The 17581-nt window shown below is 44.8% G+C and overlaps 1 protein-coding gene across 4 annotated transcripts in view; it reads left to right on the forward strand.

Moving 5' to 3' along the window:
* Window positions 1-17581, forward strand: part of sulf1 (sulfatase 1) — a 35638-nt gene that overhangs the window by 5620 nt on the left and 12437 nt on the right. For all 4 annotated transcript variants that reach the window (XM_076761226.1, XM_076761228.1, XM_076761229.1 and 1 more), the window contains exons 2-9: window positions 7837-8135; window positions 8586-8825; window positions 9449-9600; window positions 12329-12498; window positions 15300-15450; window positions 15543-15718; window positions 15936-16064; window positions 16680-16736. In XM_076761226.1, coding sequence (XP_076617341.1) covers window positions 7961-8135; window positions 8586-8825; window positions 9449-9600; window positions 12329-12498; window positions 15300-15450; window positions 15543-15718; window positions 15936-16064; window positions 16680-16736 — 1250 coding nt within the window. In that variant the 5' untranslated portion in view covers window positions 7837-7960. The remainder of the gene's footprint in view (window positions 1-7836; window positions 8136-8585; window positions 8826-9448; window positions 9601-12328; window positions 12499-15299; window positions 15451-15542; window positions 15719-15935; window positions 16065-16679; window positions 16737-17581) is intronic.

Genomic DNA, 17581 nt, shown 5'->3' on the forward strand with positions numbered 1-17581 from the left:
GAGCGGCTACCACGTCAACTTGAGGAACCTGCTGTTGTTGTTTTGTTTTGCTGTTTTTATTGATTGCCACTCAGCATGGATTTGGTTTGTACTATTAAATGTTAAATGCTCGTTCACTTACATCAGCATCAGCTGGCTCTAGGGTCAGTAGATTGCACTGTTTGTGTAGTAAAACAGCTGCTACACTTGTTTTTGGCTCGAGTTTGGGTTTATTTCAGGTGCAAACAGTTAAATCCAAAGATTGTCTGTCTTTGGATTTATGTCATATGTGATGTTTCAAGGTTTACTTTTCCCAGAAGGCCCAAGACAGCACGACACTCTGTTTAGCTATGTGTTTTCCTTTTTTGCTCCTAAACACATCTGTCTGTATTGGCACTGACATAATTCTCCTCAGCCTGTACTACGAGTGAAGAGAACTGTATATAACGAGTGCATTTGGAGACAAAGGACCACATCTTCCCAGTGACATGGATCTAGTTCTCAATTTCCTCTATATACAAGAAACAGGATTCAAGTCACACTTCTCAAGTCAGTAATCGGCGAACATTACAGGGCTATTGAACTTGGTAAACTGCCATGTTTTAACAGGGACACAATCCCTCAGACTTGGTGCATTTGCTCGCTCTCTCTCTCTCTTCCCCTCTCTCCCTCTCCCTCCCTCTCTCTCCGTGCCACCATGCTGCTGATTTCATGGAAAAGAAATCAATCTCTTTATTCTTGACAATTACCTCAGTGGAAACCCATTGAAGCAATTTGCCATAGCTCTCTTTTGTGGTAAAAGGAATAATTTATCTGGGGTATATTTGACGAGTCAAAGAGACAAGAAAGCCACCCGTGAGTGAGCAATACATTCTACTCCGCTTCGCTCCGACTTTTTCTGCTGCTCTCGTAGCCTGATAGAGTGTTTCTGATGGGAGTGTGGGTTTTGACAAGAGAGTGGCTGGAGGAATATTAATGTGCTGTATTTTATTCATCTGAGGTCGCCTATTGCTAATGTCTTCCATTCATGGCTTAGAATAGATTTAACAAGAAAGTGCTTGCTTTAGGCTCATATCATATAACTGTGGTTGCTGATCCTCTGATTGTGATTCCATGTTTTCATATCACACTATAAATCAGAGGAGTGGTTTCCCTTTCATTCACTCTTTTCCCCCCTCCTGCTCTCTCTCATTCCCTCCTCCCTCCCTCCCTCCCTCCCTCTCCGTCACTCACCCTTCTCCTCACCCTCTTGAATGCTAAATCTGCTTTTCCACTTGTAAAATTGAACCTCACTTGACAAGCAAGCCTCTTGGAAGAACAGCATACGTCTTAGGAAAAGTACAGAAAAACATTAGGAATCGCATTTCTGTGTGCATTTTTTTAGTATTTATATACTGTCACAATACTGTTTGCCTGCTAATTTTAAACAGGGGTTGAAATTGGCCTTGCAGAATTTCCTACATTTCCGTCAGGGCCTTGAACATAATGTTGATGAGGGTACATGAGCGATGCCAGTCGTACTGACCGACACTAAGCCCCATTTGTCAGTGTTACCACCATGAGACTTTTGTTCAGATATACAGACCTCAACACAGGGTGTCCATAGTTAAGGATACGAACACTTAAATACACATCACATTCAGGACAAGAACACACTTGCACACACACGTACACAAACAAATATAGGCAGCCTTCCCCATTTCTGAAATGACCTTGTGTGTTTTTTAATCATTTCCCTCTTAAGGTTCTCAGAACCTCCTCATGATTTCCAACAGACCACCTGGTGGCCCGCAAGCCATTCCCACTTTGAAGTCTTTTGGACCCGGATTCATTTAATTATACATTAAGATGCATCCATAATATTGATGGGGTGGCCTGGCAGCCTTGGCACTACAAAGGGTCTCTTACCAGGTCTGAGAGAAACATGAGGGGGTTTAACTAATAGCCGTGAATGCACTCACTCCAGGTTCACATTTCACTGAATTGAGGCCATTCTTCTTCATTAAAGTGGCCTGCGTTGTACTACAAACATACCGCATACCAGTGGATGGGAATCATTTCTTGCTATAACATCTGAAGTTTTATAGTTGTGACATGGATGAAACAAAGATTCCAAATACGCCTGTCAACATCTTTGAGTTGTGTATCCATAAACATGCTGGAACAAAGAGCCAGTGAGCTCTCCTTACTGACTTACACTTGGTTTTCTCGTTGGAATTTTGTCATAGATCCTACACTTATTTGGGCATTTTGGTCAAACAAATCAGAGGAGTTAAGAGTCTGAAAACACCAAGGTCTGGGCATTTTCCGAGTGAATACCCACAGCCAACTGAGTGCACTGGGACAGAGCTCTCCTTCAGTCAGCTCAGTGTGGCTGACGGGTGGGTCTTGGTGGGTACAATGTGCTGCCCTTGGCCTGCCGGGCACAGCAGACCCTGACACAGGCCCTCCTCAGTGTAAAAGGCCCTCGTCAGTCCTCATGGCAGCAGACCAGCCGAATTCCCTCGGATTACAGAAATATTTGGACAAACCTTAATCTAAGGCCTTGCAATAATCATTTTTTCCCCTCTGAAAGCAAACATCCTGTGCTGAAAAATGTCACTGATCTGAAGCACAAATCAAGAAACCTAACATTGTTGCTCTCTGTCTTTGTCTCTCAGATCAGTTTGCAACTAAACATGTACTGTCTCTACACTCCTTTTATTTTTTCTCATGGGAGACGTTTGACTGGAGCTCCTGCACAAAGTTGTGACTGTATGCAGAAAGGCCTTTGGTGTCATTGCTAATCACTGAGCCTGGAGTCGCAGAACAGCCTACAGAATTCAGACTACGCCATCAGACTTTAATTCCCCTCTCTTTCCATTGTTCCCCTGTGACTTGGCTGCCTTAGAGATGGACTGGGCAAATAGAGAGGGAGCGAGAGAAAGAATGGACATACAAGGGGATTTGAGGTGCTTTGAAATGGCCATTGTCCTTAATAGCAAGGCTCTTTATGAATGACTGATTTACTTTAAGAGGGCATGGGCATCTGGTTTGGGTTTGACCTGCATCTTGTTTTGGGAAGGTGAACCCCCTCACCTCCAAACTCTCTACATCAACTTGAACAAGATTCAGAGTCCATGAGCAGGCAGGCATTGCAGGACAGACGCGCTGCTCGAAGGGACACGTGGATTCATGGCTGTCAATCAGTGTGTTTCTCACAGACAGATTTGCTTATGTGTCTTCTATGAATGTCTGCTGTTTTTCACTGACAGCTGATAAATGTATAGACTGCCACTGAACAGAGCCTAAGCCAGATGTAGCCTGTTTGCCATCACTGAAATGAATATGCAGGCCAATCACAACCAGGCTTTTACAAGACTTTTGTTAGCTTCATACCTCTGTACTGAGCCCCCTTCATTCATTTTTTCTTCCCTCGGAGTCTCCCCTCTTAACCCCTGTGTGTGGGTAGCCTCAGGTTGCTGAGGTTAGGTTAAACAAGCCACCATCAAAGCCATATTACCACTCGGGTCAGAGGAGGGTCGGGGTGCAGCGGGGTGTGTGGTTAGAGGCCCTAACTGGAGGGCACAACTGCCAACCAGCCAAAGAGTACTGCCCTGAATGGTTACACAAGCAGCAACTCTATTATGTTCAGCTTTACTCGGTGCACAAAGCACAGCTGTCTGTGCAGCCATACCAAATCACTGAGCAATGCCGCATGTGCTAAAGGAGAGTAAGTGAAAGAGCTGTTTTCTGCAAGCAAAGTCGGAAAAAAACTTTACGATCATGAAAGTCAAGATTAGTAGGGGTGTTGAGGTGCGCTAAAAGTCTCTCGTGTTGATGGCCATTAATCTGAAAATTGCACATCTTTTATGTATCTGGCAGCTGCGTGTCTGAAAACTCCATAGTGGCCTTTTTGTTCCAGTCCTTTGATCCTGTGGGCATTTTACGTTCCTCCGATCCCTCCCCAATATTCTTCCCCCAGCTTAAACATGATGAGTACAGTAAAGGCTCATTTAAAGGGTCATTAGTGCTAATCCTCCACAACAATGAGGACGTAGAAACAATGTGCTCCCTAGTCCTCTGACTCTGTCCAGGAATAAAGACCTCTTGTCTGTTCCACAGATGTATAGGAGAAGCTTGTTCTACTTATATCACACAGGATGACATAAATAAATGAGTCATTCAAAGTGAAGGGTTTACGAAAATGACATGAAACATTATTCTCACGGAGGGTTCTTAAGGGGGTCATGAAATTGGCAACATGCACTTTGGAGGCAAATAAGAAGCAGTGGCAATAGCAGAAGAGAGGCTCAGGAGCCAGTGATATAATAACTTTCAGATTCGAGCATATTTGCTCTTGTTGTATCTTATATTTACAGAATTGAACTGCCTCCTCAGTTTGAATACATGCAGCAGTGTTTAGAGCTGAGTGCGCTGGGTACCTTCCCTGCTGCGTGTGTGCAAGTGTGCCTGAGGGCAAGAACTCTGGATGACACTTTGTAAAGCATGTGTACAAAACAAAACACTCAGAGGTGACTAAGTGTGAACGCACTGATCCAATTCAGTTAATCTTGCGCAGTTAATTGTGATAACTAGCAGAGCAACATTTAAACTGTCCAATCTGGACAATTTGAGGACTCTCCAACTTTCAAATCTGGAGCAAATGCTCAATGTAGTTGATGTGCCTCCTTTGACAAGAGGTTTCCGTTAAACTCAGTGCATAGTCAAACTATGCTTTGATTTCAGTTTTATCTCCTCTGGAGCAGATACAATCTCATGCCTGACGAGCTATATCATGCCTTTTTATGTATGTGTTTGCATCCATACTCCTGATCAACACAGATCACAGAACGCATAAATTGTACACTCATCACCCTCTCTGCAGCCAAAGGACTACACACTCACACTAAATCTGTTTTTGGTGCAAGGAAGAAATTAATTGTAATTTTGATAGTGAGTAAAGCAGTATTATTTTTCTAGTTTTCTTTCATGTGAACAGGAAATACTACATGTTCCATTAGTCTTAACACAGCCAGCCAACTGCCATCAATCCACCTCTGCTCTGCAAACAGCAGCCGCTAATCTCTCAGCACTGGTCTTGCCACTCAGCTGGTCATTCCCTCTTAAAGCTCCATACGGTATGTCATATTAATACGACCAAGTCAGGTTACTGAGGATGCTATATAAATACATAATTGTGGTGTTTCCTTTGATGAGGGGTGACTTTGGGATGGACAGCTGTCAGATGATCCAGCGGTACGTTTGGCGCAGAGCTGCTGGGAATCCATTCGGTTATAAGTGCGCTTCAGATGACCTAGTGAGGAAAGTGGATCAGATGAAATCGAGTTAGGATGAGAGGTAGCCCAAAGGACAGCAGCTGTATCGTTTTGCCTGCCTAACTTTGGGCCGCATCCCATTGGTCGTTATGCATGGCACTTTATTAGCCCTGCCCTCTGAGTCGTTTCAGACAGTGTAGCTATTGATACCACTATAACGAACCACATCAGCACCACAAGGTCTGTATCAGATTCCACAATGAACCTTCTTGTCTGTTTTCTCACTTCTCTGACTCGCATGAAGAGGCTATTGCTGGGAACCATTGGCATGTAAAATTGAATTCTCACTGGGTGCTAACATTACACTAGTTGGCTGACTGACTTACAGTTGATTTTCAGTCTTCCACAGCTTGACAGAAATAGAGACTTGAATTTTGTCAGACTTGGGCTTACATCTATTGTTTCTGGGAAGCTTTCCCATTTATGTAGGAGGACTTGGACCCTCGCAGCGCGAGAATTGGTTTTTGTGGGAGGATGCCTTGTGTGTGAGTGTCTTATGAGTTTCTGCGTGTCGCCATGTGTTTGTACAGTAGTTTGTATTGTGTGTGTAATTCACTGTGAGGTTCTGTGCACTCTGCCACCCTACGCTGGAGGGGTGTTTGTCCAAACGGCGCCAATGTTTGCACAGGGCCTGTCACGATGGCTGGGCTGGCTGGCCCTGATACTGCTCATCTAAAATGCAGGACAGACCTCTTAAAGCTCTGTCTGAAGTTCTGCTTATCGCAAACGACATCTAACTTGAGGGGAAAAAACAGATACCCAGTGCATAGCAAGGAAAGGGCATGACTCACCTATTCACCCATCTGATGTAGTGGTAGAAGTAAATCATTTTTAGTGGTGTTATTTTATGGAGGGCCATCTGTTCAGCACATCATTAAGAGCATGTGTTTGTGGATGTATGATATAGTATGTATGTATGTATGGACTGATCTCTGGCAATCTTAGTGTATATTATGCGAGCCGTCATCCATTTTTCCAATATTTCGTCATCTTCTACCATCATCCCACTTTGCTGATTTGAACAAAAATCATATGCAATATTCATGAAAGGATTAAAGCCATGTGTCAGTGTAGTGCATTAATGACAAAAATAATTAGCATTTCACCCTTTAAAAAATTGTGATACACTTATCCGGACTGCCTCCCATTATGAGTCAAACACCATAACTGATGACTTATTTTTGGTCACAGTTTATGCTGTTTGCCAAAGGAGACTGGCCCTTTGTGGAAATGAGGGTAAGGGCGGAGCCAGCCAGTGGGGTTTGACAAGGCTCAGGTGTCCAAAACCTGCCATTTGTTCTCAAGTCATTAACTGAGAATAGCGAGCAGTATGGTGCCACTCGGCGGGATCTCTGTCCATAAGGCACTTTTTGACCAGCAGTGATGAAGTGCTCATTGCAACACTGTCATAGTTCACCTCACAGCCACAAGCTGTTCTTTCACACATAGTATTGTTACTGAAAGTTGCCTGCTAATTTAAACCATCTTTATATTTTTTTCCATAATGATACGGGGGATTTATAGACAAACTTTATTTAAGCATCTTTTGGTGATGCGGTAATGTCTGTCTTCATTTTACACTGTTCCCTGCCATTTAGGCAGAGGATATTCAAACTTTTTATGTCCAACCATGACATTGTAAGTGAGCTAGAGGCTGCAAACTGCTATGATGACTCAGGGGTAATCTGTGATTGGCGACAGTGGCACTGAGGTTAATGTAGCGGAACCCTCTCTCCGCCCCCGTGCCCCCTAACCCCCTCCCCCCTAGTGTGGTCCCATCCTCCCCACCGGCCCTCTGTCACGCTTGACTCACCAGGGGGTGACTTTTGAGTGACAGGTGGAAAGTGGGCCGCGATTGGCTGACGAGGTAGAGTGGCTGTGGGTGTTTTGAGTGCAGGCAGCCAATGGCGCAGTCTCTGCACAGTTAGCTGAACAACAGCTCTCCAGTAGTGATAGAGAGTTTCCATGTGTGAGTGTGTGTGTTTTCTGACACAGAAGGAGAGAGAGAGAGAGAAAAACACAAGAAAAAGTACAAGGAGAACATGAGAAGAGACCAGACAAAATGAGACCTGTAGGATTCTTTGAGGTGAGATCTGTGTTTCTAGATCTTCGCTGCTCTTTTGCCATTCAAAGTGTTGACATGGGTCACTTTGATTTTGTTGTTTTCAGTATTGGACAGGAGAGTTGATTTTGAGGCATTTCAGTATTGATGGGGTTTCAGTCAGGATGCAACATATGTTGGAACTGTTGGCTAACTCTTCCTTGGTAGACAATCAAGGCCTGGAAGAAACTTTTGTGGCTTCTGTGTTTATGGATAAATTTTTGACTTCTAGTGTTGATTTGTGATCAGGCAGATGCACACAATGCCTTTGAATTGAGTATGTTTAAGTATTCCTTGAGAGACTGACTCTCTCTCCTTCTCAGAAAATATGATGCAATTATCTTTTCTACAACTTCAAAATTGCCCACTTAATTTCTCTTTTCCCCATGTTCCTTGCTGTAATGGCTCCATACATTTTCTCCTTCTGTGTCTTCACAGTTGACCACAGCTGCAAGAGCAGCACGGGTGTGAGTGAGTGGCCTGGCTGGACCTCCTCTCCCTCCCTTCATCTCTCCATTAATCCTTCCATCTACCCATCCCATCTCTGGTCGTCTCAGGCACCATGCTGATGCAGTGGCTGGCTTGGTTGGCCCTGCTGTCTCTGGACTGGGCTCCAGGCAGCTGTGCCTTTATCACCACCAGAGCTCAGGGCCTCAGGGGTCGCATCCAGAGAGACCGCAGAAACATCCGGCCCAACATTATCCTCATCATGACTGACGACCAGGACGTTGAGTTGGGTAAGGTTAGCACACTTCCTGGTCCTCCCAGAATTATACAGGGCCCATTTACTTTTCATTTATCTTCTATTTATTTCCTTCCAAATACCCTTTTACTGCACTTTTCCATTCACATCTGTGATTTTTGCTATTTTTCTGTCTACGTTGTTTTTAATCAATTTCTTTGTGGTTATTTGCATCAGGATTTATGTGGTCTCCACACATGAAATATTAAATAGCGGCCATAAGCCCGGGCCGAATGGCCATCTGGCTTATTAACAGCTGAATTATAATTATTTGCCACTCAGAGTGGGAAAAGGTCAAATGACTGGTGATTAGACTCAACTGTGTTTATCCACATGAAAATTTATTTAGAATTAAACAAAAACATTTGCCAGTCTATTTTTCATGGCATTAGCAAAGCATGTAACAGCGAAACCATAGCTCTGACCTCCGCACCTTGTCCTCCAGGTTCTCTGCAGGTAATGAATAAAACCCGTAAGATCATGGAGGATGGAGGCACAACTTTCACCAATGCCTTTGTCACCACACCCATGTGCTGCCCGTCACGGTCCTCCATGTTGACGGGCAAGTACGTCCACAACCACAACACCTACACCAACAATGAGAACTGCTCCTCACCTTCCTGGCAAGCTCAGCACGAACCACGCTCATTCGCCGTCTATCTCAACAACACCGGCTACAGGACAGGTTGGTGAACAATGACACACACTCACACATGTAGAGACTTTTATATAAGATAATGAGCATGAAGGGCCTGCTGTGTGTCCACCAAAGACCTGTAAATGTTTTATTTGACATGTGAAAGTGACTGGGTACCAAATCACTTTTTGCCTTCTGGCCTTTCTATTTTCACTCAATGCAAATTTTTATAGTAAGCTAGACTCCTCTGCCCTGCCCGGCTGTCTGCTGTGAGAAATGCAAACACTGTGAGTGTGCCAGGTCGCTGTCATGTCTCATCAGACAGTGTCTGTGTAAGTGATGGGCAGGCGTTGGACTGGGCAGCTCAGTGGGGTCCTGTGGGCTGCAGCACGGCCTGCGGTTTTCGAGCTGATGCGTTAGTCTGCAATTAGCCTTCTCTGGGACAGGCTGGCTCCCTGCCCAGCCTATCCGAGAATGCTGTGCAGCGAAGCCAGGGAAAAAGAGGCGAGCAGAAGAGTTAGGCGTCTCATACTCGCGCAAACACAGATAAAGTCACACAGACGCGCTGAACTGAGATTTTCACAGGCTTACGCAAACAAAGAAAACATGCATTTATGGCCTATGACTGCGTATTCAAACAACCCTCCTTTCTCTCTCCTTCTCTTTTGCAGCCTTCTTCGGCAAGTACCTCAATGAGTACAATGGCAGCTACATCCCACCTGGGTGGCGCGAATGGGTTGGATTGATAAAAAATTCCCGCTTCTATAATTACACTGTCTGTCGGAATGGTTACAAGGAGAAACATGGTGCCGATTACGCCAAGGTATGTGTTCCCATAATTTCTAAAAAGGCACCATTAACTCAATCACTCATTTGTTTTCCCTTTATGACCTAATATAAAGGCTTTGCCCGACAAATTGCAGGTTCCACTCCACTTATAAATACAGGCAGTGTAGCACTTCATTTATCATGGTGTTGTGATCCAGGCTGACAGGAATTTTCATTCGAGAATTAAAGGGAATGAGTTGACTAGAGGTGGCGTCTCCTTTTCTGCCGCATCCTTTTATTATGACGCACCTTACCTCAACATTTAGACACTGTAAAATTGCAGCATATTTATGAGAAGCCACCGTTGCTTGTGATAAATACCACCCTGCACTTGTTTTTGTCTCTTTCAGTCTGTCTGCCTCTTTCCACTTCTTTTTGTCTCACTGTGAAGTTGTGCAGAATGATTTTCATGCTCAAATACCACAATAAAAGAGAAGGGGAAATTTCATTTGACTGCTGTTAGACTCTGGAGATGAACGCTGTGGTTGCAGTCTTTTTGTAACTCTGGATGGCATCGGTCATCAATCTTCCCGAAATGTTTTTGTAAGAGCTGTCAGCTTGTTTTCGCAGCTCCATGCCAATACCTTCCCAGGTAGCACAGTGCTGGGTACATGAGGAATCCATGAGGAGGGTTTTTAGTTTGGATGCATGTCAAGTTTGGAGATGGCCAGCCCAAAAGATGGGCAAACAGATGTTTGGACTGCTGTTCCTCTGCCAACTTGGACTGAGGTGTAAAGTTACCCACAAGCTGAGGCCAAGGTGTTTACATGACATGGGCTTGGTCAGCAGATTGTGGTTTTAAACCAAATGGACACACTATTTGCTATTTGCTGCCAAAAATCATTAACCTGCTACCACTGGGACAAACACAACTCCCTCTTTTTAGAATCACACCGGGTGAGGAGGTCATGGTATTCCACACAGAGTGCAGCTAGCACACCAAATCATCGCGATGAAACGAGGCACCAGTGATTTCATTCAATTTGATCCCATTTGATTTTCCAACTGTGAGAGCAAAAGTTCATTGAGGTTAAGGCCTCTTCTCAAAGACCTTCTATGTAAGATTTAGTATGAGAATATGATTCATACACTTTTTCCTTCAAATTCCATGATAGAACTCAGCCGTCAGGAAGATACAAAGCAGCCTGTGTTGCAAGCCAGATGGGATATGTTGGTGTCATCGCTGCTAACAGAAATTTCCACTGATCAGACATCAAGCAGCTTGAAATTCAAACTCTTAAAACTCTCCGTGTACAAATCTTGTAAAATCAAAAGCCACAACACCCTGCTTCATTGAGAATCGAATCACGTCAGTAAAACTTAAGATGTCAGAATTTCAATTTAAATCGATGAATGTCAGGAAGGAATTAAACCATGTGTGAATGAGTTTGTATTATGTGACTGCCACTTAGTGCTGATCATCTCCAAATGGTTCTGGGAAAAGTGATACTCTTCACTTCCCTGACCATTTTATAGCTGTTGGCCAGGCATTCCCCATGACACTGTCACTTCCTTTTGACCTGCCAGAGGCCTTAGCAACAGTGGCTCAGAATTTGGAGAGCTGGTAACACAGAGGAAACAAGTATGGCAATGCTTTGCCATGTGCACGCAATCACCAGCCTCAACGGGCATGTGCAGCCGCCAGGCCATTAAGGCTGGCCTGGCTATAAAGACTATTAATAGAGACAGGATGAATCAGCCAAACCCACTTCTGACATTTCAGGGAAATCACCCTTTACCCTTTCATTCTGAACCTGGCACTCCCTTCCGCATGCTGTACGCCAGACAGCGGCACGCCAAAGCTGCAGGTAGGATGGTTAATCTACAGTTGGAAACTTGGCAAATGCCATTGTGATTTTAGTTCAGGGCGGGACCTACCGTACATTTAAAAAAATAGAATAAAGGTTTTGATAAATCGTCACGCCTGTGGGTTGTTTGATGTGACAATTTCACATTTCCTGAGTCTAAGCTCTTTACAGGAAGTTCCATTTTTATTCCTTCAGTTGTCCTCTCTGTGAAACCTGAAGAATAGAGCACTCAAGGTCTTAGGGAACTGTCTTTCCCATCTCCTGCACGCAAGTCATCACTCACTCCAGCTAATTTCTCTTGTAATGCCTGAGGCTTGTATCTTTGGAGGTTATTGTGCCTGATTTGTGTGTTCCATTATCTCCCACAGTGAATTCGTGAGAAGGAAAGAAAACACGTTAAGAGAAAAGGGTTAGAATAAAATGAAGCTAAATAGGAGAAAGGGAATGGATAGCCTGGAGAGGAGTAGAGGGGTTGGAGCTGTCATAACAACATACCATTTGAGAGCGCCAGGCTCCTCTCACCATCAAGTGTTGTCACATTCAATAGTGCAGAGATTCACTGATGAGGCAACAGCCCATATACTGTATACACATACACACAGATTCAAGCGCACACTCACATTTACACACACACACACGCAGGCAAGCGGCCAGCTGTTGACTCGACAGATTGGTAGTGTAGTGTACTCAATGCCCCCAGTTCATATCCCCACTGGCCCCTCGCCATTTATTTGAAAATGACTGGACGAAGGAAAGCAACATGTCATGGTGATTGGTCTGAGTTTTATCAAAGCTCGTGTTGTTTTGCATTTTTCCCCAATTCCACCTCCTCTTTCAGCCTCGTCAGGATGGGATTTTAGCCCTGCAGCACCTAATAATTCCTGTTCATTCATGGTATTTGCTCCTTTTTTTCAGGACTATTTCACAGATCTGATCACCAATGACAGCGTCAACTTTTTCCGCATGTCCAAGCGGATGTACCCTCACCGTCCTGTCATGATGGTCATCAGTCATGCTGCTCCTCATGGCCCGGAGGACTCGGCTCCACAGTACGCTGAGCACTTCCCAAATGCTTCGCAGCACATGTAAGTTACACTCAGACTCACATTATCACACACGCTCAAACACACACAAGCATCGGGATTCAGACATTGGACAAAGGATAGGTTAAATAATGAAAAGTGGACGTTCATGAGTTTACGTTTTGAGGTAATATACACAGACATTCAGGCAGCTTCCAACTGCCGCCGAGTTTTGTTAACATCCAATTTGAGTTTTTATGATTTGGTGTACCTAACATTATTACAGTGCTCACGCCCCTCAATCCAAAGTGATGACAGGTTGCTCAGAAGCTTCTAGGGCCGACGACTCAGCAAGCGTAAAATCAAAATGATTTATCGTCCAAGAATAGCTGGTGCACATGCCATTAAGAAGGATCAGAGATGGCTTTTTTATGCTTTTTATGAGCTCATGCCAAGCCCACATTGGCCTCCCACAACTCTTCATCAGTTGAGGCAGCGCTGCAATAGTCTTGGTCGTTCCATGGCAACATGCCTTGCCATCTCTTGGTGGGCCCTCAAACAGGCTCCCAGGATGCACCACTCCACTGGGTTGGGGGGAGGGATGGTGTTTTAGAGATGCAGCTGTAGGCTTGAAAGCTGCCATTTCTGCTCACTGTTCCTCTTTCTTTGGGTTTCCCAGCACTTTCAGTGTTTCCCACTTCCTTCCTCTCACTTTCTATCCACTTAACATTCCCCTTGGTCTGCTTGCTCTCCCGCTCTCCAGCTCTATCTGCATATCTCCGCTCGTGTCTGCGTCTCAGTTTATCTCTCCCTCTGTGTCTCCCACTGTCTTGTCTCGTTTTTCTCATCTCTTGCCTCTCTCCTCTCCCCTCCTGTGAAATTCACATAAAGGACTTCCTGATCCTGTCCATATCAATCAGTAGTTTCTCCCCGGGGCTCTCGGGACGAGAGGAATGCATTGTGCGCCTCGGAACACCCTTTGTGACATTATTAATTTATTTTTAGCTCGAGCCGGCGGGTGAAGGGGGGAGTGGGACTGGGGCCCGTGGGTGACTGAAGGGGTTGCCCCAGTGATTGTGTGTAGGTGCAGCATGTGTGGAATATGCAGAGTGGTTGGTGTGGGTGGGTGTTTGTTGATGCACACACACACACACACACTCGCGCTCCCATAACCGATATTTTCACTGACAGATGTTGTGTAACAAATTCCTTCATAAGTATGATTTTGACACTTTTCCATTTTTAATTCTCTGTATGTCCCTGTTAAGGTCATCCACTAATGGAAAGATATGTCTGAAAATTTGTCTGGTCTACCACTTTCTGTCTTATATACTGTACCTCTACTTGGTGATGCACGGAGCTGGAAAGAGACTGCATGGCTGTAGGGGAGGAGCCGCCTCATAAATCAAATGAGCGTCTGTACTTTTGACAGCAACAATAGCAGGGGAGGGTTTGATGTTAATGTCATTAACATTCCTCTCTGAAGGTGTTTTTACCCTGTCTCTTAGAAGTAAGACAAGCTCCCGACTTATTTTAAACACTATAGATGTGCTGCGGTTTCTCAATGGCGTGTCTGGCTATAGCTGGGAGTGAATAGAAGTTATTCTGGTCGTCGCTCAACAAGTTGCTTTAGGGAATGTCACTAATCCTCATGTGGGATGTGTCTGTGTTAAGTTTTGTAAGGTCAGGAGGCATTCCGGGGTAAACAGCGGGCCCTGGGCTGCTGTAATCCAGGGCTAATACCACAAAAACGACCTATATGCGACAGGTGGCAGGTGTGACCTCTCCTATGGACTGGCTTCATTCCACTGACCTCTGCATTCCTGGTTCCCTGGTGCCCAGGGCCCCATACCTTGGTGGCCCATTGCCCAGAGACAGGTCCCTTTGTGGTGCTTATTAGACCGCCTGGCTAGGTGGGTGAAGAGTTCATCCTTTTCACAAAGCAGGCCTGAGGAGACGAGGGCAGAAGGCAGCTCACTCAATCAGAGCAAAGCAGCTCCCATAGCAGGTCTTCATTTAGTACCCAAATCTGGATTCTTTGTCCAGCGGCTGCTTATTCAGGGGTACAACCTCTTCGTTCATAGTTTGTTTAAGGAGAGAGTAGAAGTAGAAGGGAAATTATTGGTTTTTGTCACATTACATTCCAACACTACAGAGCTGACTTAGAATCTCAGGCTAACTACACGTGCATGCAGTATGTTATTCAGAAACTATTTTGCTTTGATCTGCAGAAATTTTGCAGACACAAAGTCAAGTTCAAACATTAGTCTGCTGTATATCTTTGCTTCACAGCTAATACCTCAGACAGGTGAACAGCTCTTCTCAGCTATAATCCCCCAACAAGACAGCCTCTCCCTCCCTCTTTATCCACTCTTGTTATTCCCCTATTTCAAATGACCATGACTTATTGAGTTTTTGGTCCAGAAGTTGTTGCAAACTTGACTTTGGGGCCTTTTATTTTCATAAGCATGTGCCAACCCTCAAATGACTTGTCCGTGCCAAGAGTGCACTGGAGCAAGGAGACTCTCGTCTCTGTGTGAGGGGAGAGATGGTCTGAGAGAGGTGTGGAAAAACAGCTAAGGTGCTGGCTGCTGACTATTAAGACGTTTCCTTCAACAAACAGAGCAGCTATTGATGCATGTCAAGAGCAGTGGACAACTGTGACACCTGTTACTGAGCAGTAGTTTGTGAAAAGTAGCAGACAGGTGTTTTTTGGCATCTTCATAGCTGTTACGTGCTCTGATAACTCACATCTTGACAGACATCCATAAAGATTTTCTCCATCAGGCATACGATATACATGTATGTTCTATCAATCCTAAATGCAGACAGTTTTTCATGTCTGTCTCATCTTTCCCTCCTAGCACCCCCAGCTACAACTATGCCCCAAATATGGACAAACATTGGATCATGCAGTACACAGGCCCCATGAGACCCATCCACATGGAGTTCACCAACTTCCTCCATCGGAAGAGGCTGCAGACACTCATGTCTGTGGACGACTCGGTGCAGAAGGTAAGTGTAATTATGAATGGACTTTATTAGGATTTGTAGCATCTGGATAGTCCGCTGTCTATCTTCCCATCATCACTCGTTTTATTTCTCAGGTTTATGACATGCTTGAAGAAACTGGAGAGCTGGACAACACTTACATCATCTACACAGCAGACCACGGCTACCACATTGGTCAGTTTGGATTGGTGAAGGGCAAGTCAATGCCTTATGACTTTGACATCCGTGTGCCGTTCTTCCTGAGAGGACCCAACGTAGAGCCAGGGGCAGTGTAAGTCCACGCAGCAACCAGAATCATTATCAGTGTTTCTTATCGTACGGATTACATTGCCTCCACATTGTAAAAGGTCAAGAATGAACAGTACTCTGTGTATCTTGATCTTCTGTCTCTCAGTGTTTGGAGTTTTATCTTCCTTGGTGTGGTTATTTAATATCACTGTACGTATTTCAGAAGATTAAGTGAACTTTATGTGCATGTACTTCTTCAGAAACCCTCATCTGGTGCTGAACATTGACCTTGCTCCCACGATCCTCCACATCGCTGGGCTCGACACTCCTCCAGACATGGATGGAAAGTCCATCCTTAAGTTGCTGGAACAGGAGAGGACTGGCAACAGGTCTGTATGGATCCATCAAGCCATGCTGGTAATGGATATTATGTACAATAATTGCACAGTGCGCATGATATGTGCAACAGTCCTATTCATTTGCCCTTATTGGGCAAATGCAAATTTCCAGAGCCAAAATAATTGCTTTTGCTCCAGCTGAGCACAAAGTGGGTTCAGGGCAATTTGGTGGATTTTCCTTGGCTGTGGGACTTTGGCTGAGATTCGCTGAGGTTCTTCTTATGAAGTTTCCCGTTGAATTTGTTTGCAAGTTGAATCATTTGTTTCCCCGGCAAAACCCACCACACAAATAATGTCCAATATAAATGCAAAATCATTGTCCATTACTCACCGTTTAAAACAGCTCAAACAGTTATTGTTATTATATTTCCATTATTACAGAAGAAAATCAGTAACACTGGAAAACATTTCTAGAGCAACAGGCTGAACTGGGATAACCTATTTAATTCCCAAAGAGCATTTACACCATTCCCTTGAACCCACAAGGTTTCAAGCTTGCTATGATCAACATAATGTTGGCTAGCTGCATACCTGACATACTGTAGCTGATGGTGAGTGCATAGGCCTTATGAATTCTACAAACCTTGTGCGCTCTGTTTTTTCCAGATTCAAACCCAACCGGAAACCCAAAGTCTGGAGGGACACATTCCTGGTGGAGCGAGGGTAAACTGGGGTTCTTTATTCCCTTTCCACACCACAGGCACATCCGTGTCGTTGCAGAACATTGTGTGTCACACAAACCTGACAAAACATTTCAGTGAACCCGAAATGTGCAAGTCTCAAGGCACGTTCCCTCATCCAGCAACACAGCCGCTTTCCTCAGTTATTTGTTATCTGACAGACATTTCCTGACCACAGTCGGCTTGGAAGGCAGTGGCGGTGGAAGAGGTTGAAATATTCAAAGTTGTTTGGTAAAGCTATAAGCGGCTGGCAAATTATGACAGTTCACGCAAAAGGCGCTGACACATGTGTAACCAGGCCATTTGATCAGTTACAAGAAAAACAAGCAGAGTCTTTGTCTTCTGAAGGGGCCTTGCATATATTGAGCACATGATCGGGGCCCTAGACCTGAATCAGCCTGCTGTTCCTGCACTAGCGGAGACAGACGGAAGATACATTTCAGTAGAGATGGTAGAGCCAGACACGCGCTAAATAAACAAAGGCTAGCCAGGCTCAGGATGATGTTACCTTAGGAATGGCTAGCGGGCTCACACTCAGTCCACTCAGAGGACATGTCACCAGCTCCCTCACCATGGAATGCTGCAGCCGCGCTACAGCCAAGGCCCGACTGTTCCCCTAGACTTTTCCTTTGTGATATGTATCGCGTACAGCACATGCTCTCTCGCAAACGCTGTGAGGTCTCCTATTTAACCTCTCCTCTGCCGCCAGATACATGTTGCAGAAAACGATACCTCCAATCTGACAGCAAGCTTTTGTTCACCTAACATGTTAAGCTGTGGTAATGCCACAGGTACACTGACAGAAACCTGACAACTTGGAGAGAAATA

The sequence above is a fragment of the Chaetodon auriga genome, chromosome 21 (genome assembly GCF_051107435.1).
Source record: "Chaetodon auriga isolate fChaAug3 chromosome 21, fChaAug3.hap1, whole genome shotgun sequence".
In the NCBI taxonomy this organism is placed as follows: Eukaryota; Metazoa; Chordata; class Actinopteri; order Chaetodontiformes; family Chaetodontidae; genus Chaetodon; species Chaetodon auriga.